The following is a 23,708-nucleotide window of genomic DNA, read 5'->3' as shown; positions in this document are numbered from 1 at the left end:
TGGTTTCTGCCTATACAAGTCATGTAACCTCTTGTTTAAAACTTTCAGAAATTCATAGTTGTGGACTTCCCACATCTGACTCCTCCTCGAAAACTGAGCAAGTGTAGGTCCCAAGGAACTTCTAGGCATCAATGATAGATCCATGACATAATACACTATAGAGAGTTTGTCTCCTCTTCTTGTGAAAAATGGTAAAACTTCATAAGCAAGACAAAAGTCTGCAGAGTAGTTTTAACTTGGCACTTTTGGATCACTTTCATTTGAACTTCAATTAGACAGTAATTTCGTATTAACGTAAATAGGCTGTGCTACCAACCTCTATTTTTAAAAGCAGATGTCTTTGAAGATATTTTAGTACCAATCAGGCATCCAGGTGGAAAGCTACAGCTTTCTGTTCTTCACCACATGAGATTTGATGAAAGCCTTTCATTCTGCTGTCATTGAACAGGTAAGGAAGAGAATAGAAACTCTCCTTTCTCAGCATTGGAATAGCAGGCAGAGATTTGTTGCCCTAAAGAAACTATGAAAATGAGTTGAGAACAGAAGAAGGATAGCTCTGTACCTTTACTGAACTTTCAGATCTTCTTAAACATGATACTTCTGGCATACTCTGCTTTGGCAAGATTCAGCTCCATTGGGACTGCTTTGCATTTGCCTGGTGTTAGCTTGCTTTGCTCACTCAGCAGGTTAAGAATAAAGTTGCTCTAACTTGCTTCTAGCTATGTTGTTTTTTTTTTTTCCTTGTGCTTGGTAACAGAAGAGAATGACCTAAAGAAAAAGAAAGTAGAATTATGCTCACATGAGAAGACAATGCAAATACGACCTACAATAGTCTTAACTTCCCTTTTGTATAATGTCTTTAAGATATCTTTTGATTATTTTATTATTTTGATATTATCAAAAAGGAGGGGAAAGAAAATGCAGGAAGTGTCTGTCCATCAGTGTAACATCTGATACTGCTCCCTAAAAATAAGTGTTGAAAAGAAGACATGTATCACTGAGATAAAATACCTTTTACAGCACTGAAAAAAGCCTAGAAGGCAGCTAATGCAGAAAATCATAAACACAAGTCGTGAATTTAGAAGCTGATGACAGTGTCATTCCTGGGCATGTACAATTACCACTCTCCACTGGCCGATCTCTGCCTCAGTGTTTAGCATGAATGAAACAGAAAGCTTGAGAATCCAGCATTGCAATAATTTGACAGACAAGCCTGTTCCTAGCTGTCTTTGTGATTGTAAGGCTTTTTAAAAGTCATTACTTTTCTGCTACTTAATTTTGATGTGAAAACTAGTCTGAAAATACTTGAGGTGAGTGCCATGTCTTCAGTGAGGGACTGCTGCAGATTTTCAGACTGGTGCAGTTACTCTCATGGCATTAAAAATCAATACCACTGTGTAGTTTTCTTGTAAAGCAAGTTTGATGGAAATACCGACTGTGTAAATCATCTTTAAATTGACCAGGGAGCATAAGATTCACATTTCTAAAACTACTTTCTTGAGGGAGTGCGGAGAAGGAAAGAGATTTCAGGTTTGATAAAGCAAGAATAAGAGAAAGTAGCTTGAGAATCAGACAGTGGTAATTTTTCCATACATTATAATGAGCTACTTCAGGGTTCTCTGGAAAAGGAGAGCAAAAGTCAGGGACTGAAAAGCTCTTGATGTCAGCTGTGGCATTACTTCATTTAAAGTTATGCCAGTCGCTTTGCTGTTAGCAAAATAACAAGCTACTTAAGTATTGTGTAATGTTTATAAAGATGTTAGAAGTGCTGTTCTTTTCAGAAGGACTGGGTGATCTTTTCAAAAATAATTTTTAAAAACAGGTTTGTTTGTCTAGAAGGGTTAAGATGATTAAACAAGATAAAAGTGGCAAGCCTTACAATTCGCAAGCAAAATGGCTATTTTCAGAATTTTCATATTAATTAATCTGTGGCATTGAGTTCTTCACACAGTATATAGTTGGGAACTGTATTATTTCTTTTCTGTTGTTCTTTCCTCAGCTCCATTTTTCTCTACAACATTGTTTGCTCTTTTCAAACTGCTTCCTGTGAGCAATTCCTAAACAATTCATTAATTTGAATAAAATAATGTTTGTACAGGGCCGGCCAAAGCTATGACTAGTCAGCACCCTGTCATCAGTAGTGACCAAGGTCCCAGAGTGAGCAAATAGGGGAAACTGTTCTCAGAATTTCTAAAAATACTTAACAAAGAAACCCTTCCTAAATTTGAAATGCATGTTGGCTTCCTGACTTTGTCATGCATCTCCAGCATGAAATTGGGCTAGTAGCTTAATTTTCCTCATACATAGGCTTTTCCCTATCTCTAAAGACAGTTGGACACCCTTAGAAAATGGTTATGAAAATATGGCTAACAGTACTGAAAGTGTATTTGATAATGCTGAAAAGATCACTCAGCAGTAAACACAAACTTAACCTTCAGTCATAACATGGGACAGTTTTCACTCTTAAGTTGTGTACAGTTCAGTGTAAAGCAACTTGAAGTAATCCAGTTGAACATACTGCACGAGCTTGGATTTCATCTGTCACCTCTGCCACCATGATCCCTTCTGGGCTATTAATTTATTTGTCTCTGTTTTTCAAAAAATTCTTTTAATGTGCAAATTGGAGTCTACTAATTTAAGTGCCATCACAACCAGAACTCAGTTTGTTGGTAATTTAATAAAGCAGAATTCAACTGGGGACAGACCAGGCAAAGCAGAAGTAGCCCAGCTGTTACTGTAAATGTCTGCAAAACATAAAAATGAGTGTTCTTGCTTAAATTAAATATGAGGTCTTGAAATCTTGTAATTGAAAGTTCAGCTTCTGTAATCATACTGTTTATCTCAGATGCAGCTGACACATTCTAATATAGCCTGGGGAACTTGGAAATGAAGGAATAAGCAGGAAGCCAGACCAGTGTTGCAGTCAAGATTGAGTTATGTTCCGAACTAGAAACTGGAAGAGGTAATAGATTAAAGTCCCAGAGTGTGTTGCGGAGGTCACAAATTAATTAGCAAGGGAATATGTTGATGGAATTGAATATATGGGTTTCATATCAGAGGGTTTGTAGTGCTCATGTGTTCTTTAGTCATTGCTGAGTTTGGCAGTAGGAAGATAGGGCATAACCAGCAACTCTCTTGAGTCTGTGAAATCGAGTAGGAGATTTGCAGATGATTTGCCTTTATGAAACAAGATTTAAGATTCATACTTTTGAGTTCATATGGAATATCTTTGTAGTTAGCATGCCGGTCTACAAATTAATTTCTTAATTAAAAGTCTTGGAGAAAACATGCATCAACTTGGAATTTAGTTCTAGGAGAAGAAAAATTCAAACTTTAGGCTGTGGGTTGATGTAGTTACCTGGAATCCCTTCATTTTGCTTCTGCTTTCAGTTGAACTGCCACTATTATTTGCTATGAATCTTAATGTACTAGTGTTTACAGAAACCTTGGACAACTAATAGAAAGACAGATGTTCCCTGCAGTTGTCTTCCAGAATATCTAGTGCAACCTATTTTTTATTTGAATAAACATACAAAATATCTTTTTGTGTCTGTAACTAGCGTTTCTAGAGATAACCCAAACCCATAGTATGAATAAAATTAATGGTTCCATTGTTCCTGTCCCACGTAGAAAAAAAATTTCTTTTTCTTTCATTTTTCCCTGGATTAAATATATTTTTTTTGTTGAAGTTTGTTTTATATATAGGCATAAAAATGTATCTGGTGTTATATCTGTCACTATGGTCCTATTATATGATTACGAGAATAAAATCTGTCCTTCAGAACAGTAACTTCTGAAGTTGTTTTCCTCAGATGTTTTAATGTACAGACAATTAGGCAGCACTGAAATGTTATCTTACAGCACTTCAGATGAGGAGGAACTCTGGAACATCAGCCGCAGAGTATTACATGTTAGATTTACTGTCACTGTTTCCAAGCAAAATCCATTTAATGGGTAGAACTTTGCTCCCCCTTTTTTTTTTTCTTAGATATGTTTCTCCAGCAAGATCAGATTTAACATTAGAGATTCTCCTGATAAAAGTTACCACCTAGTGTTCATATATTGAAGAACTTGCAGACTTTAATTAGAAATAGTCAATGCAATGAATGACAGATTTCTTTTCCTGAAGACTGGAGTTTGGTGTACCCTGTGTTTGAAGTGGTACAGGAAATCCTAGTTCTCTATTTTTCATCTGCATTTCTATTTGCTGGTATGAGTGTTGCAGGTATTAGCTGTTCAGCTCTGTAGGAAACATAAAACTCTGGGCTTTTCTTTACCCCCCAAACAGAGGGTTTATTTTTATTGCTTAGGCAGAACAGGAGAGGCCATTGTAAAGCAAGATGGCAGGGTTGTGGGATTAATTTTTTTTTCCATGCATAGCCGAGTTGCTCACTGTAGTCAGTAGAAGTGGGTATTTCAAGAGAGCCATTTAGGCACTGTATATCATAGTAGTTTTTTTGCTAGTGTGGGCACTCTGAATGTTTTCCAGAGGTGTCTGCCTCAGTCTACTCAAACTTGTACCAGAATTAAATTCTGGCAGTTAGACATTGTTGGTACCACTCCTTTAGAAAAGGAGTTGTCCTTTAGAAAACTACATTATTGGTTGTTCCCACAGATTTATACAGCAGAATTTACCAAAGATGAAATTACATCAGTCTTGCTTCTGCAACTATGTCTCTTTTTCTCCTATTTAAAATTTATCTTTCCGGTTGGATAAGGTGCTGCGCAGCAAGGTGGTGCCATTTCACGTTTCTTTTTTCTTTTTCCAATTTTTCTTTTTCCCCCTCCCTCCTCACTGAAGAAAGTAGAAGTAGTTTCTGTTTTGGAAAGAATTCTGTAATGGTCCCCAGTCATATGGAAAATGAGCATTTCTATTGTCTTTGTGTTACATGTCAGAGGATCAAGGGCAAGGTTTTTTTGATTGAGATGGAAACGATGCATTTAGTTACCAAGTTGTTTCTATTAAATAGATAATCAAATTTGCCATTGCGGTACTTAGCCTAAAATTGATATACATAAAAAGAGACTCTTCAAAGTGTCTTTACAGAAATAAGGAGGCTTTTTCCCTACTGGAGATGATTAGAATAGAAATCAAGGTGCAGGGAAGGAAGGTTTTGGAAAATGCAGCCTAAGAGAACACCACCCTCTGGCGGTAGACATTACATAGTTTAGTCTGCTCTGCCGCACGGTGAACTGGAACCTTCACGGCAGGGAATGCCTCTGCTACTGAACAGCTTGGAGAACTTTTTAAAAACATAGTTGAATTGCATATATGGTTTCCTGCCACTGTAGCTCTTTGGGTATGATGAGGGAGGTTTGGGCTGCTTGACCCTCTTCCTTCTGAGTTTGTCAGGTATTCATTCTTTCTCCTCCCCTCTTGCTGCTGGGATCAGTTGCATTTTGCCATTTTTGCTGGGCTGTAGCAATAGGCTCTATGGATATTGGTGCTTTAAGCAGATAATCAGAACAGCATGCACGAAACAGCTCATACCTTCAAGGAATCATTTGGCTTGTTCTGCAAATTTAATTAATCTCTTAGTTTATTCATATTTAGCTGTTTGGTTTGAATTTTATGTGCCAGTCCTCAGTTAGCTTCCAAAGTAATGTCGGTAATTACTTGTACGTGAAACACAATTAGCCACCCTAACTGGAGGAGAAGGGTGGCTGTTAACTGTTTATCTTGTAGGGTATTAATGCCAAGAAACAGATTATGTCAAAGATTTTTTTATTTTTGATAAGCTGTTCAGGTATGGGTTCAATCTGTCAATCAGTGGCATGTGAGCTCCCAAAGAAGCTGTAGAACTGTCATTTCTAGTTCTGTTTAGGCATAACAAGAATGCTTTAAAATGCTTCTTGAAGGCATATTTGAGTTCCTTGCTTTTCATGCCCGTTACACTTCAGAAAGTGTAGCATACTAGAATGTGTGAGAATAACATTTTTCATCCTTGTTTTCCTTTCTGTTGGTAGTAAGCATTTTATGATGATTTTTCCTGTTGTTCTTTCACAGTGTAGTGGAAACTGCTCTTATCCCCCCATCTAGGCTGAGCACCCAAAACAGTTTTAGCTTTGTTTTGTATGTGATCAATAGAGGAATTTATGAAACCTTGTTAATATTCTCCAAGGCTCCAGATGAAAAGCAAAAAATCTGGGATGTTTCCATGAGTAGGAGTCCTAATTCCATGACTGCTAAACTCATAGAAACAAACTTTAAATGTGGAGGACTAGCTACAGAAGCTTGTTTTTATGTGCAGGATCCCAACATCACCAGCATTTAATTAATGTATTGTTCAAGGTCAGCACATCACTGCTCTGATTTGCAGGTTTATGCTTGGCTAGTGAAGACTTCCCTTTAAGGAATTCCACACCTATTGTGCCAAATAACAACCATTTGCAAGCCAGAGCTCTGGAAACACCACTGGTGAAAGGCTACTTTTCCATATCTGCATTAACTTGCAGGTGATAGCACAGGAAGTCAGATCACATCAAATGACAAATCATGGATATGAGAAGCCAAAGGATTATTTTCTTCTTACACCTCTTTTTTATTGCACTTTGTCTTAATATGGAGATAAAGACATAGACAAGAGTGGGTGTTTTAGGCAATTTCAGCAATGATCCTCTAGCCTGACAGGCAGAACGATCACTTCATCATCATAAGAGATGCTTTAAGTTCTCATGTCTTTGTTATATAAAAATAAGGTGAATTGAGGAGAAGTGTATTTGTCTTTGTTTTCCACTGGGGGACAGGAATGCAACATTCTGAGGAGAGCAGTTTTCCCCTTTCCTTTTCTACACTTCTCTGTTTTCTTTGCATTAAAAGAAGCATCAATATCAAAATAATCAGCATTTGTAAGGAAAAAAAAAAACACTTAAAAAATCCATGAACTTCAGATACTAACTTAATAGATGAGGGTTTTTTGCAGCCATTTTATACCAATTTCAAATGTTGAGATGTGCTTCAGCTTTTTTCTTTGGGACTGACTGGCTAATAATGAAAATGTATGTTGTCTTTGACTTGAATTCAACACTTCTAATGCCTTCTTCTAAAAGACAGTTTTAATAAGAAATAAAGAACCTTTTATTAACTCAAAACTTCATCATGTTTTGTTGCTCACAGAGAGGCCTAAGCAATGTTTATTTTATGTAGGCATTTGAGGTCTGTGCATATTCATATTTTTGTTCCTAAAAGACTGGAAAAGAAATAGTTATATTTAAACTTCACTGAAAATAAGCATGGCATGCTTAAGTTTGGGCTTGGTTTCTGAGCCACCGAGTTCCATAGTCAAAATTTAATGTAATGCAGTGGTTTGTGGCAGCTGCAGCTGGGAGAGTTCTCAGTGTTTGAGCTTTTGGATTCATAAACCTAAATCAACTTTTCTTTTCTTTGTCCTTGAACTCCTGCTTTTTTGTTGGTTGGTTGGTTGGCTTTTTTTGTTGTTGGCAGGTTGAACGCTTCTCTCCAGCATTTCTATATGATTATAGAATGGGATGGAGGGAATGGTAAGTGGGAGACTACAGCTGCTCCCTTAAGCTTCTGGACTCCTTGCATAGTTAGTAAGCTCTGGAGCTTGAGGCTAAGGCAGAAAGGTGTCAGATGATATTTCAATGAGCTCTCTCACTTGTATGATTTAAAACATGACTTCAGTTTTCTTCATATTACTGTAGATTATTGAAGCCACACATTACTCATATAAACTAACCATTGCAAAGCTGTTGCCCCAGCAGCTGAGGACTGTCAGACTTGGAGTTTCCTCTCCATGCTTTCCTATAGCTACTGCATGTGAAAGGCAGATGTGCATTACAAGAGGCATCAGGTTGCAGTAAGGTTGAGAAGAGTGGGAAGATTACCCCATATACTTCACCATTCATTGCTTTGGTGGTAAAACCTAAATGGTGAGAAAATACTTAATCTTCCTTATGGACATGCATTTCAAAGGGTTCACTTGGCTCTGGGGAAGTGAGGCCGGGAATGAGAGTGCCTGCTCTCCCTTCTCTTCCAGAACAGCCTCTGGGCTGTTCAAAGGAAAAAAATCTGATAAATGAGTAATTCTGGCAGATGTTTTGAGAGTTTTAGTACTGGAAGTTATTACGGTGCCTTAACTGAAAATAAGGGACTGGGAACTGATGAGTGGCTTACTACTAAGCAAGGTTTAATCTACTGCAGAGGCCTTTTGTCCCTTGTGAAAATCTTGACAATTTATGGCATAGTCAAACATTTGGGGATGCTTGAACCATAAATGTGACTATTATTGACAGAAAATGAGGCAAATGTACACTTTAATTGGAACCACATAAATTAGACTGGAGGAATTAATTAAAAAATAATAGACATGTGTCTTGAAATTGGAAGGTCCTTTCTAGATATTGGAAAGGGCATGGTAAGGTGACTTGAAAGATAGCTCCAGTATAAGAAAAGCTAATTGAAACATTTCTTTTATTAAAATAATAGTTCTTATGTGTCCCAGATAAATATGATTTGTAATTAAATTCTATCAGTTAACAATCCCATTTTCAAGATCTCTCATTTATTATAAACTCTCCTTGAGAAGTTCACTTCATTAGTTTGTTTCATAGGACTTACTGCTGTTGCAAAGTGCTTGGTTTATGGGTTCATGGGTCGGTTTCCTTCATGAGAACAAATGTTTCTCCCCCTTTAGGAGCATAAATTTTGATGTCTCATCACGCTGAATTTAGTTCAAACTTGTACATTTACTAATCTGTTAAGTTTCATAAAGGGATACTAATACTAAAAGAATTCTAGTGATAAACATACAGATGTTTAGGGGAATAACAGAGGTGCAATTTTTACGGGTTGTGTGCTAATCTTAGTTTTACACTTACATTTTTGAGCATTTTCTAGATTTGTCTCATCTGTTGTAAAATGCCCATGTCACATTTTCCAAGTTGTCTTTGAGAGCAAATTGTATAGATCACAGCTGCTTAGATGTTTTCCCCAGGTACTTTTTAAAAATTTTCCGATATTTACTTCTATCTCCACTGTATTACTCTCAGATTATGGTAAATGTTCTTAAGTGCCAGATGGATCTTCAAATGGCTGCAGCATTTTACTTTTCCTTAAGTGTTGTAGTTCCTGGTCTTGTTTCTTGGAGTTGGTAAAATTGTTGTGATTGCCAGCTTTAACAGAGGAGCATGTAATTTTCATCTTAATTATGAGTCCTCGGCTATTCGCCCACTCGGTGTCTTACTACTAGTCCATTCTGGTGTATGTCTTTCCTAATGAATACCCACTCAACATATCATTGAAAAATAAAATATTTCTTGCTGTCTTGATGGTAGTGGTTGCTTTGTCTTCCTCAGTTACTTAAATTTCATGCTTTACACTTGCATTGGTCTATTAGCAATATCCTTTGATACAGGTTCAAGAATCCATAAATTTTCAATTAGTTGGGTATTTAATTGTCTTCATATCCTTGTTTTACCAGATGCAGGTGCTGTGTAAGCTAGCCCCTCACTGGTTTTAGGTTTTGCAATGAAACAGTACCTTTATGTAGAGCTTTCTCACTCTATGTGCTCAGTATGAAATAAAAGTATGAATGCTAACTGTGAATCTGAGGGACTCTCTAACAGTAAATTTAAAGTAGATTGTTAAAATAGGAGTTTACTCTTCATGATTTCAGTACTTCGGATCCTGTAATGACAGTCAATAATATTTGTTCCTTTTTATGTTGGTGAGTTTTATAGAATAATGAAGTTTTAGTTGAAATAATGTAAGCTTGCTGCTTTACATAACAGTGCGAAATGTGACACAAGGGTACAGAAGTTTTCAGTGACCTTGTTCCTGGTCTGTACCGAAATAGCTACAGTAAGCAAATTGTTATTATCAGGCAGAGCAAGGAGTATTTGTTCTTTGGGGAAGCCACTCTCAGGGGATACTTTCTCGATGATAATGAAATTCCTATTTCATCAGTTTAGGATTTCACAACTGCTTTGGAAATGGTGGGAGCATATGCTGTAAAAATGGCAATTTTCTTCATGTCTGTCATGCAATGTGTTATAAGCCTGGTTAATACAGTTGCTGTAGACTCTTCTGTACAAAACTGCATTTTCCTTCCTTAAAAACATGTCTGCATATACATTAATGACCTGGATCTTAAGTTGAAGGTCATCTGTAACAATGTTATGCTTGTTGTCTTGCTAGTCTTTGTTTATTAGCTATTCATGACTTTTCTTGCTAAATAATAGGCAAAATCTGGTAGTCAAATCTAGAGCTTCCTTTTTAGCTTTGGGGAAGAATCATTTTATTGAGCCAAGGGAAATAAGGTTTATTATGGAATGTCATCTTTAAGCAAGGAGTGTCTTTTTGGAGAGAAAACCAGCTCAAAACACATTATCATCAGACTTCCTGGGGAGAGCCCCCCAACCTCCCACCCCTCAAAAACCCGACCAACCAAAACAAACAAAAAACCCCACAACAAAAGCCCACCAAATTAAATCCCCAAAAAATGAATAAGGTATTGCAATTTTTAAAAGTATAGCAATCATAAAGGATAACTTAGCATAAAGAACTCATTTCAGTTTTTCTTCATGAAGAAGAGAAGCCAAGAAAAAGAGAAAATGTTGTATTTATGAATAAAACCCCTAAGAGCTGAATAGCTCTCCTGTATTATACATGCTCATAATTCTAAGTAAAGTTCAGTTTTACAGAAAATCAACTTTCTGGTTTCTTTACTGTTTGTTAATTCTTTTGGTGCTTTGTACTGTGAAAGCGATGAGATCTGCTGATAGCTCATATAAGAATATACTGCAATTGTTATTTTATACTCTCCAGTCTAACATATCTTATTTACATATTTATAAATATAATTTACTATAATTAATAGTTGCCTCTGATTCCTTTTTATGACTTTGTTTGTCATCTCTTAATGCAAATCCTTGTGCACATTCTATGGTGCATTCCCCTAATGGCTGGATATCTGTGTTTATTCCAAGTGGGCTAATGCATCTTTCTGTCTGCGTGTTATTTAAAAAGAAAAAAGCTAAAACTTCTCTTTCCAAGTGGAGTTTTATTGCAGACCATTATTGGAGCTCTAGATTCAAGTATGTACTGAAAGAGGGAAGGTTTTATCCATTTTACCTTAATTTATTATGCAAAAAGTAGTTATGTATGAATGACACTGGAAATGCCTTCAGTAAGCTATGAACCAGAGAAGTCAGTGAAGAGTTGTCAGTAAGTAAATAAAATCTTTTGGACTTTCAGTTCTATTCCCTGGTCATATGTGAACAGTTTCTCTGTTCTGTGAAAAGACACATGAAGAAAAGGGAAAAAAAAATGCAGTAACTTAAAGATTTCACAGTAGCAGTTTCAATGTCATAACTATACTAGTTTGAAAACAAACCAGCGGGAGGCACCAAGTCAGAATAACAATTTCATAGGGAAATTAAAGAAAAGGGGAAAAAAAAAAAAGCACTGGTTCAAACTGACAGAGTCAGGATACAACCTGACACCCTGTTAGTCAGGGTGGTGGTAGCAGTCTGGTAGAATGGTGGCTGCAGTCCTCCTGAAGTGGTGGATGTGGTTCTGTTGAAGCAGTGATCTTGTAGAAAGGGGCTGCTCTTCCTCAGAAGGTCCAGTGGTGGCTATGTAGCTCTTGTCCTCTGGGAATCCAGTGGGAAGGGTGTAGTGTTCGGAATCTCAGATTATATCTAGGATGGAATGCTTGGTTCCTCCTCTGGGTGGAGCATCTCACAATGGGGTGATGAGTCATGAGGCCAGGTGTTGATTAGGCTCGTTAACAGAAGATAGTCCGGAGGGAGTTATCTGTGAGCCATGCGGCAGGACATTGATGGGCCATTAACAGAAAGATATTCTGGGGGGAGGAGGCAGGGAAACACTGCCCCACCTGATTTCAACGGCTCATGAGGATGGTAATAGAATACACCTCAACCCAGGATAACAACATTTGTGTTACTTCCCATAGAGTACTCTGAGAAGGCAGTTTCTTTTAATTGTGGAACTGTTTCCTGAGTACACTACAGTAAGTCTGTTACGTACATTGGGATGCTGATGGACTAGAGACATTTGATGTTACACTAACACATTAATTTATGCTCTGTAAAATAGCAAGTTGGTCTGGGAATAAAAACCATGCAGAATGTGCATTTAATGCGGTGTAAGAAGCTAACACTCTCCAAATAACCTTCTTGCTAGTTCACATTGCTGTTTTATGCAAACTGTAGGATTGAAGAGTAAGGAAATGCCATATTTACTATCAGTCAGAATAATTACTTTAGAGACTCTAATTTTCTCCTCTTAGCATGCTGTTTACTCTGACATCTCTTCCATAATGTATTTGAATGAACTTAATTCTAATGGAAACATCTGTTATAGGTCAGAGACCAGCGATTGTTTGTAACTTGGACCCTTAAAATAACCCAAAAGGAGATTTTTGGAGATGGCGTGATTTCTTACACCATAGCAGGAGTGCAAACAAGGAAACAGTCTGGCTTAGTGTTCAGTCATTTCATGTAATACTTGGACATGCCTGTCTTTTTCAAAGGAAATGCTTTGTGATAGGCTGATATTGTTAATACTTGCCTTTACCTTAAGTTTCAACTGATAGTAATCACAGAAGTTACCAGAAGCTGTGAAGGGTCATTCCCTGCTTGGTCACAGAGTCCTTAGTTAAGCAAAAGTTGAGGATTCAAGATCTTCTTAGGTATTTCATTGGATATTGATGGCTGAAGAAGGCCAAGTACTGGAACTGGGACTGTCTGATTTCTTGTGTCACAGAATCAGGTGTTCTAGGTGGTGGAAGGGGTTAGATGTTCTAAATATTTGTTCTTGAGGCAGTGGGTGAAATGAACATGCTGGGAAGACAGGCTCTTTCAGGCTGCTTACCATAACCTGATAACAGTAACTGGGCAACTGAACTTGCAAGATTTAGTAGGGCTGTGCAGAAGGTGTGATTTTGTGTGGCAGCTCTGGTTTTATGGGTTAGAATCAGAAGCTGTAAAGGCAATGGCTTTCATTATTAATGTTATTTTATTAATAAAAATGGGCAAAAGATTATCCTGCAAAAGAACTTCTTACCTGAAGTCTGGGAACAAATGCAGCTTCTTGCCTTCATTTTAGTCTAAGCTATTAGAATTCACTGCATATATAGAATATGAAATGTTTGTATCATGTCTGTGTATTCACATAGTGGCTGTTTTGTTTACAAAGAAATACCAAGCAACAAAACAAAAATAACGCTCTTAGTGTTAATATCCAGTGCCTGAGAGCTCTGGCTGAGATACTCTGTTCTTGCACAACTATTTGAGATACTGGGTATGTAACCCTTGAACTCAGCAAAATGCTTTTGAAGCAAAAGGATTTTGGAGCTTGACTGACAGTTGCTTACTCCTAGCAGCTTCTCTCCCATGCAGTAATAGTTTATTGATAGATATTTCCTTCTACTATTCCCCCATGCAGGAAATAGCAAATTTTCATATCTTACTTTGATGCTGACTCTGCCATACAGTTAACAATGGGGTGCTTTGCAGTTCAATAAGAAAAACCCCACCACAGCCACCCCAAAAAGTCCCAAAAACCAAAACCGCCAAACCCAAAGGCAGTGGAGAAAGGGAGAAACTGTCGAGAAGAAAAAGAAAACATCTTTTCTGACAGATGGAAAAGGTTTGTGTTAAAAATTGCAAAGATGCATTTCATTAACTAGGAAAGGGCAATGCAGGTTTGATGGATTTTTGGTCACCTTTGTGTGTTTTGGCACAGATTTTGCTAGCATAGTGAAAGTCTCAGTAAAAATGAAAAAAAAAATTAAAGTGTTTCTCATGCCTTTCCAATTAAATAGGAACTTCTGCAAATGGTGATTAATGTCTTGCCAACTCTTGTGCTGGTTTTTCCTTGTTGAGATTTTTAGGTGAGGTCATTGTTCTGTCAACAGAATTGCATTATGATTTTAATTGGGATAAAGTTTACCTTTCAAAACTTGCCAGGGTCCTGCCTGTATCATGTGTGCATTTTTGTTTTATTTGTTAAGCAGTTAAGGCTTAACTGGATTTATTCAGGAACAGCTCTCCTGGAAGTGTTGCCAAGCCTTATGGCGCTTGCAGGGAGAGCAAGGTGATCCGCAAGTTATTTGTGTTAATGAGAGTCCCGGTTGACAGAAGCCAAATGCCCCCCCCAATACATGGAAGAAATACAAGGCAGCTTCAGTTACAGTTCTTGTGTTTTGGGTGCTTGGGATCGTTGGTCTTAAGGCTTTTCTCAAGTACTCTTGTCTGTAATGAAGAAAGGGTTAAAACAGGGGCAGGAGGTATTCTTGGGTTCCACTCAACTGAGCAGGCTAAAACTTTTCGAAAGTTAATTGATTTGCAGTCTGAGTAAAAGTTAGTTCTGAACAGAAGGTCATGGGTTCACGGAGGCAAAGAGCATTTCACTGCCACGGTGGATTTTGCTGCTGTGGCAGCTCTGAACTGTTACAGTTGCTGCAGCTGCCTGATTGTGGCTGGTGCAGAAAAGTGCTTGAAGCCTTCTTGATTGCACAAACACACAAATAAAATCCAGAAGCCAAATTTGGGTTAAACTTTGTTGATAAGTAGTGAGGCCTGAGTAGAACATCTTCCTGAATCCTGTAACTCATCCCTGACAAAAAGCATCCCACTGTTTTTTCAGAGCTGTATTATGGAGGTAGATGATTTCCTGTCTTTTCCTCTTCCTCCTCCTCCCCAGCTTTGAGCTTGCTCCTCTCTTATCTGGACTTCTGGCTGACTCTTCCACAGCAGAAGTTAAGGCTTAATTTTTCTGGCAAATCACTTAAATCCTAAATCAGCATTTAGGGACTGTTTGGCTGTAGTGCTTCCCAATCCCAGCGAGTCATGTTGGCAACTTGTGTTTCTAACACATCATCATCTGCAAATATTTATAGACTGCTCTGTTTTCTTCTCTGTCATGACATAATAATGAGCAAGCAAATATTGATTTATCTGTGTATTTGTGTATTGAATAAATTCTACCCTTGTATGTAATTTTTAAAAAATGTACTTAAATACCAAGTGGTGGTGCACTTCAGCTGCTGCTTTACAGCGAAGAGGTGAGAGAACTAGACATTAAGCAAACCAAAATTTACTTGGTTGGGAGGTGTGCTTCTCAGAGGCAGAGTGTGCCAGACTGAAATCCAGTAGTGTAGCTGGTTGACTAATGCTATAGTCAATCAGATATCAGCACTGCAGATTTGGGAAGAATCTTTCAATGGGGGATTTGCACTTGCAAATATTTCCCCTCAAACCTGAATCTGGTTTGGAGGCAAGGTAAGCCTGAAGGTGTCGTGTCAAACACATGGGATTTGTACTGTGGGGGCAATTTGGAGACAAGTGTGACTTGGCACTCGCTAATAAAAAAAAAAACCTAACAACCAACCAAAAAAAAACCCCAAAAACCAAATCAAACCAACAAACAACAAAACCCCAACAGCAAAAAGCTTTGAAGTCAAATTGTTGTACACGGTTTTAATGTATTTTAGTGATTTACTTTCCATACCTAATTATCTGCTCTTAGATCAGCGGGCAACTTTTAGTACCAATGCTGGAGTCAGTGAAGGAGGGAGGAAACACCCCAACCTTCCCCCCACCTCCTCCCACACGTTCCCCCCCAGATCCCCATCAAACCAGTGATGCAAAGGCAAACCCTCACCAGCTCCCCAGTGCTAACCTGGAACTGTAGCTGTCTACCCTGGCTTTGCCAAAATGGTTACTGGTGGGATTTTGTATAACAGCAGTGAGAATGTAGCATTTCTGTAGGACTGTACTACATGCCTTGGTTCTTCCCTAACTGGATGTTTGCTCCCTTTATGTTTCTGTACATGCTTTGGGTAAACCCTTTAAAAAATGGTGCTGTGTGCTGTGGTAAGCTTTGAATGCTCTTGGATGGCTGGGGAAACAAGACCTTTGTGTAATTCTGAAAATACTTTTCTCCAACAAATAACTTTCAAGGTATTTAAAATCTGAAGTAAAAATTTGAAGGCTACTGTTTGTGTTTATCAAAGTAAGGATACCTCTGGCAGTGTTTTGGGCTTAGTTTTGTTACATGCGGGTTTTTGCATAAAATTTGATGGTTAGACTGAGCAAGTGTGATGACATATAAAATCTTGGTTTTGATAGATTTCCAGAAGAAACAGCCAGATGAGGACTCTACTCCCAGCACAAGCAACAGCCAGTCAGATTTGTTCTCTGGGGAAACGAACAGTGACAACAGCAATACCTCTCTAACCACGCAGGCCGCTAACTCCAACCAGCAACTTTTGACAGAACTGAATGTAACTTCACCGAGCAAAGAGGAATGTAAGTGCACAAGTCCTAAGTGAAAGCAAAGGAGGCATGAACATTTTCCTTTGTTCTTAGGTTTATGTTTCACTGACTCCCTCTGGAAGTAAATGGCCTGGCTTTTGGGGTGAAGGGAAAGGTTAGAAGCTATTCACAAAATAGACATTGATGGCTTTAACTGAAGAACAAATAGGAGTTTTTAACTAACTTTACAGCCATTTGATCTGTGGGAAAGAATTTAATTGTGAGAAAGTCCCTCTCACATTAGTGGTAAATTGATATGTATATTCTAGCATCAACACCAGTACCTTGGGAAATTTGACTTTTAAACATGTTGGTTTTTTGTTACTGCAGTTGCACATAACACTGACTGTAATGCATATTTGCTGGACTGCTACTTGCATATAACTTATTTTATGTGGTAATTTATCTATTCTTTCATGACCTGTCTTTTGTCTTTATTGAACTGTCAGGTAAAAATTCTCCCCAAAGGTAAGTTAGAATGCTTGGCAAACACAGTGACATAAAATTTACTTTTAAATTACTCTAAATCTCTGTGTAAAGTTCATCTTGCATCTAATCTGTTGAGTTTTAAAATCTTCGTTCTACAACCTAAGCTCCAATGTGTAATTTATAGCTTCATTTTTCTCCAGTTGTAGATTTATTTTAGAAGGTGCTCCATGGAGAGAAACCCCCGTGAGCTCAGATTACTTTAGGTTGTGGCCAGTAAATAGATGTACACGTTGCAAGAAAATACTTGGTTTTCAGTAGGAAATTTGCAAGAGCTACTCTGGTTCTTGAACATTTAGGCAACTGCTGGAAATAACAATGTTGACAAATCACTAGGAATAAAAAGTCTTGCTTTCAGTCGTGTTAACTATTTGCATAGGATGGTTTTGCTGAGTTGTCCAAGTATTTATTCTGTTTACAGGTAAGAAGAGTTTTTAATTGTGCAGGTTGGCTGTGGACAAAGCATAAAATGTCATTTTGGGATTGTGGTGGTTTATTAGACTATAGATTAAAGTAAAACTTTTAAACTGTGATGTTGTTATCTAATTGTATTTGAGAACATTGTCAGAAATGCAAGTGTTCAGATGTGAATGTTCTGTAACTAGTTCTTGTCATAAGACTAAACTTGCCATGTAACTCGTGTCTCTCCTTTGCGTACACGGTCACTGCTGACCACCCTTCCATCTCTTCCTTCTATTCACTGCTTCTTCAGGGGAAACCTGTAGCCTGCTGTAAAAACAAGGCCTTAAAACAAGCTTCCTGGAGAATTCAGGAAAACACATTATGCTTCAGCAACACATTTGGACCTTCATGGTGCAGGGGACTTCAGCACCCCTGCTTGCTTATGAGCCAGTATCACAGGGTGCTTCTGTAGTGCTTATTGGGTCAGCTTTTCTGAAAATTTTTTCAGGTAGAAATGAAATTGTGTTACAACAAAGTGTTTCTGTTGTGACTGAGAAAGATTTGGTAAGTAGGAAGGTGATTACAGGGATGGGAAAGAACTTAAATAGTGTCCTTCATCCTGAATTGCTGCGAGCCTGTGTGCATACACTGAACATGATGGATATTAGGCAACACAGCCTGCAGAGCATTTGAAAATATTGCCTATTAAAAAAACTCTCCTTATGACTTCCTGCTGGTGTGTTTTAAAGTGAAATACAGTGGAGAGATGTATTTCCAGCTCTCTTTCTCTCACATCCCTACTACCTCTTTAATGAAGCTTAATATCATTTGTTAGAAATAATTATATACAGATGGAGATTTTCTGATGGATAATGACCACATTGTGCTAGGTTCTTTCCTTTAATGAGGAATGCCCAAACTTAAACATCTTTTTGATTTTAGTTTGAGGGTGTCTTTTTCTGTGCAATGTTTATTTATTTTGCAGCATATTCTGTAAAGTATGCACTGCTCTTAGTGCAGCTGTGTTCTTCAAAGACTGATATTTTTCACTGCCATGTGATGACGTACAGCTATGTTCTGTTCTGAATAGAATTGTGGTAATTCACCAGAAATCAATTGTGTGGCATCACTGTGGTAATCCCTACCCAAGTATGTGAAAATTGGTCTGTGTTTCATTTCACTCACCTCTCTTTCCTTTCAAGATTTTGAGGAGAGTCTTGCATCAAGGCGTTTGCCGCAGTACTTGAGTCCACAGGGTAAACAGAGGGGACAAAATAGCAGCAAGTCGTTTAGGCAATTAAAGTCATTCAGGTTACAACAACTGAAGAAAACCATAGAAATCTCTTTATCAGAGAAAGGGGTTTTGTACATGTTTTTTAATAGCCATTCCTTTTTCTAACACAGAATGAATAATACAGAGAAAAGTTCCTTGTACTGTATTTTGCAGGAGTTCTGTTTGGCAGTATGCAAGTATTTGTGTGTTTTCTTGTTACTGTTTTGATTTTATGTGAGAGTTGCATTTGCATTCCTGAGTGTCTTATATATACAACCAGCTTGTAGTGATTTTTAATCTCCCAGCAGTCTCAGTTCTGAAGAGTTACCACAATGGCTGCTGTGCCTATTAATATCTCTCCCCCTTATAGGTGAAAGGTAGTTCTCAACATTATATTTACAGTCAACAAAAATGCGTTAAAAATTTATACCCAGAGACAGTGAAACAAGTAATTTTTTCCCCCTCCTTCACATGTGTTTGATTTTTAATGAAATAATACTGATTACTGACTTTTTAAAAATGCTGTTGAAACTGGCAGGGGGGGAATTCTATGGAATTCTTTTTTTTTTTTCTCCTCCTTCACATATACTTCTTGAGTTGCCTGTTTCTATCCAAAACCTTCTGGTCTCACTAATTGCAGTAAATTCCCTGAAATAAACTTGCAGACAAAGAGTAATATTGATATTCGTATAGCTCTTGTTAGTCTAGATCTGCATGGATTTTACTGATCCATTTCTTAACAGGTAGTTAAATCAGTCCAACTTTTGTTCTGCTGCTGCTTTAGGTGCAGATAAGTTTCATCTGTTCTCATTTTTCGTTCCATCTCCCCCTTTCATTTAGGAGCTCCTAATGGTAGTTATTTCAGTATCAGTCACTATATCAGCCAGTTGCTCTGTCAAAGATACCCTTTTCCTATTGGGTGGGCAAGATTTTTGATTATTTTGAACAGGCAGGAAAGAATGGGTTTGACAACAGCCCTCACTTCTCTCTGTCCCTACCTACCTTCAGCCACCAACATTCTTAAAAAAAGCAGCTTATTAAGCAAGGTTCTATGTATTTTGGCAAAGAAAAGGTCACACTGCACATGGAATAATTTTGCTTAGTTTCAGGCCTTCAATGCTTTCTTTGGGGCTGTCACATCATTTTTCTGTCACTGTATGAGCAGAGCTAAAGCTGGTTCTGTGCAGGTTGGAAATTAACTGTGTTGTTATGTGACAGGAGAAATGTCACTGTGAGGAACACTGACTCTGGCAGCTTGATCAGATTTGGTATTTCAGTAGTTTTTAGCTCCGCTTGACAGGATTTTATTTTAATTGTGTGCTTAACTTTTCTTGGCCTTCTTGAATAGAAAAAACCACAATGAAAAAGGACAAAAGGATTATCTGATGTTTCTAGAAGAGTTAAATGCTCTTTATTCCTGCGTTGAAGAATTTATAGGAAGATAAACAAACATCTGAGCAACTGCTGTGAATGTCAGAAAATACACTGGAGATTTCAGCCCAGAAGGATGGTGAGGATCACTGACCACACCTTACCTCTCAGTGTGCTGAATTTTAGATGCCCAAATACAAAGGTATTTCATGACTGGATGTCTGTAAATTCTGGCTAGGTTTTGTATACCCTTCAGAATTTGAGCCATAGCACATCACAAACTAAGTGTTTAAAACATCTTTGTCTCAAACATTTAAATTTGCAAGATAAGGTTAGAAGAATGCTTTATAACATTGTTTATTTTATTAAGAATTTGTGTGCACTGAAAGCACTGAAATACCCCCAATTATGAAGTAATTTTAGGGAAATGAATGTACTTGAAGTGTACTAGTCCTGAGACAAAGATGCAGTAGGCTTCTATAAAAGATACCTGGCAGAAAGGTGAGAGATTGTTTTTCCTACCGCACCTATTGGATGTTTATACTCTGAGTTTCATTGCTTGTTGAAGCATGACTGTGTAAAAAGCCACATAGGCTATAGCACTCAAAAAGTAATGGTATTTTTTCTCTTTGGAATAAAATAAGAATATATGTCATTTTTTTCAACATAACTTTATGAAAAATGGATAAACAAGTGCATTCTTTCTTTGCTTCTTTCTTGTTGAATGGCCTTTTCTCTGACACTCTGCAGAAGGTTTCTACCAATTTATAACAACTTCACAGTTTTTGCATTTTGCCTGGGTTTGTGAGCAGAGTCCTAGATGACAGCTTTTCTATGTATGCTCTGAAAATACTTCATATTTTGAGTTATTATAATGATATCCTTAACTGCAATTTGTGCTTTTTAAGGAAGGACAGTGATTTTTTAAATGACAGTTGTTCTTGGATGTTATTCATTGCACACTTTGGAAAATGCCCTGGCTTTGAGAACTCACCTGCTTATTGCAGTAGGTGTCAGTTTTCTACATCCTGTCTTGGTTTGTTTGGGGGTTTTTTTGAGTTCTTTTTTTTTTTTTTTTTTTTTTTTTCTGGGGGGTGGGGACTGTGCTTTTGATTTGTTTTGGGTTTGGTTTGGTTATTTCCTAATTCAGTCAATGGGGAACTTTGTTTTCTGGCTCACCTCTGACTGAGAGTTATGTGCATACCCACTTCTTAAGTATTAAATATATAAACAGACCAAGCTAGCTGCCTGGTTTTGTCATGTCACAAATGGTTGTAGAAAGTAACTTGCTTTGTTGCTAACCTAATTTATTCTCATACCAATTTCTATGTTTTTCTCTGATTCAAAAAGAATGCAGTAACTGGTAAAATTGTGCTGTGCTACAATGAAGGCTACCTGACCCACATGACCCAATACTAAATTAAACTTGTACCCAAACATAACTGAGAAACCTGCAGCTGGGTAGTGGTGAATAATTCTAATTTTCTTTATCAACTCACAAGATTGTCATGTGTTCTTTATCATTGTAGTCAACTTTGTGTCTTGTATCACACCTCTAATACACCATATGCACCTGGCTGTTTTATGATGTTATAGGCATCTTTGGGTTTCTATGCTGCAGAATAATAATTAGCTATTTTCTCAGGCTTTTGCTTTTATTAAATTAGATAATAGTACAAGTTGTTTTACATTGTCTGGGATTTTTTTTTTTAGCCTTGTTTTCATTAGAAGCTATTTACAAATAGTCTTTTGGTACTGTTCTTAATGTTAAAATTAAGTAACTCAGTTTTTTGGTTTGTCATTGAATCTGGTTTTTTTAAATATTTATCACAAAATACATATAACTTAATGTCAATACAAGGACTTTTTCTCTGGGAATTTGTAAGAATGCTTTCAAATGTAAAACCATATTGAGTTGTGGGCTATTTGAGTTGTCTTTTGAGAAATGCCACTAGCATTAGGTGCCAGTACTGGACATAAAGGCAGTTAGAAATTTGAATAAAAACTGTCCTCATCATCTTTTCCTCAGTGAAGCCTTTTCTGTAAGTTTCCATCTATTCCCTACAGTCTCAGTTTCATATAAAGAACATATAAAATATCTGTGTTTTCTAGCAACTTAAGCAAAGATCTGGCACAAAGATTTATGAAATGAGCCCTTCTTCCCATGTCTGTGGCATGATAATTTGAAACATAATGAAGACCAGGGAAGTAATACCACTGTTAATTGTTCTTTCTGATTTATAGTCACTTCACATTGCAGAGTAGACAGTGTATCCTAGGGTCCCATTTATTAGAGTGAAAGGATCCAGTGGAACACGAAACAGAAATACGGTCACATAAGAAAAATGTGGGTTAGAGCTGCACAGCTTTTGAGGTTAAATAAAATTGCTTATAAAAATGTAATTTAACTGCTGGTTTTAAAACATTTTTTCAGTTCAACTTTCACAGTTTCAAAACACATTTTACAGTTCAACTTACACCTACAAAGTAGGGGAATATCACATCTATTACTGAGAAAAAACAGGTAACAAAGTGGGACAATAGTAGACAAGAGGGTGGAATCTGAATCCTGTCTCCCTTTACTTCATTATAGTTGTTAATTTTACCATCCATTCAGCAACAAAGCAGTTCACGTTTCATTTCCTTCTCCAAAAGCTTCATGCAGAAAAAAATCCACAAAAGTACTTAAAGGCAGATTTGTAAAACTAGATTTTAAAAAGTAATTATTTTTATGTGATATAATCCTTTTAAGTGTTTAGTAATGGCATCACTTAGATGATCATGCATCTTGCCCATTCTGCAGCAAATAAGGTTCGTAAGTGTTGTAAAGTTCTTTTGCCTTTTTTCCTGAAAGACAGTATAGTCTGTCTGTGCAGACTGAACTTAGAGGTTTATGTTCCTGTTTGTTTATGTATTGGTGTTCATAATCAGTGACTGTCTTCAGACTCAGTTGTGTAGATTTAATTAGATTATGTCTCTCCCAGTTGAGGAAATGTATAACTGGGTTACTGGTTTGGACATGTTTCCCAAGGTGGGTTCTTTCCTGTATTGCAAATAGCCATGAAATTGTTCCTGTCTTGGCTAGAACACTGCTGTCCAAGGAAATTCGGCTCTTAGCTTCTTTCAGCCTGTTGCATTTTCAGGGGGTCAGTGTGGCTTACCTGGGCAGGAACCATGACAGTACCAAAAGCTCAAGGTGGAATTCCTCTGTCCTTACGTTACTGTGATCAAATGTTGCTGAGCTTCAGGCTCCTTCACTTACTTTTCATGTTTGTTCATTATCTGGCTTGCAGTCTTTGTGGTATGTGAAATTGTTTCAATGCATTACTGTAATTTAGACTTTTTACTCACGTGCTAACTTAGTTTTGTTCCATTCTGCATCTCTGTGTCTACACAGTAAGTGCTTCCAAGTACTGTTCAAATCTACCTTATGTGTGTACTCTGGGCTCAAACTTAGTGCTTCTTGGAACAGCAAGAAGAGGGAGTTAAACACTCCTAGTATTGAACTTTCTTCCTGCACAGGAGGCTCTGACTGAGTGGAGTCACTTTACAGACTTCAGGAAGGGGAAACAACAAGTTGTCCTGACTCAGGGATGTCCTCAGGACAAATGCTACTTGGCAGCAGTTAACATAGTTCAGGAAGGGAGGTGGACAATGCAGAAGTGCATTCGAAAAGAATATTTAAACATACAGAATTTAAAATAGTCTGCAATAATAAATAATAGAAATATTAATGTATCCACAGAAATATAAGCAATATATACAATTTTACTGCTTTGGATTACTTAGAGAAATTGGGTTTGTCTTTCCAATCAATATATTTTGAGTACAGCTAACAGTAAGTTATGGAAAACTATGGATATCAAAAGCC

At 37.4% G+C, this 23,708-nt stretch overlaps 1 protein-coding gene across 2 annotated transcripts in view; it reads left to right on the top strand.

The window, feature by feature from the left end:
- ZFAND3 (zinc finger AN1-type containing 3) overlaps positions 1-23,708 on the top strand; it is a 135,455-nt gene that overhangs the window by 71,753 nt on the left and 39,994 nt on the right. For both annotated transcript variants that reach the window (XM_069009835.1, XM_069009836.1), the window contains exon 4: positions 16,120-16,299. In XM_069009835.1, the coding sequence (XP_068865936.1) occupies positions 16,120-16,299 (180 nt within the window). The remainder of the gene's footprint in view (positions 1-16,119; positions 16,300-23,708) is intronic.

This window comes from Aphelocoma coerulescens, chromosome 3, assembly GCF_041296385.1.
Source record: "Aphelocoma coerulescens isolate FSJ_1873_10779 chromosome 3, UR_Acoe_1.0, whole genome shotgun sequence".
Lineage (NCBI taxonomy): Eukaryota > Metazoa > Chordata > Aves > Passeriformes > Corvidae > Aphelocoma > Aphelocoma coerulescens.
This window is presented reverse-complemented; position numbering and strand designations above follow the sequence as displayed.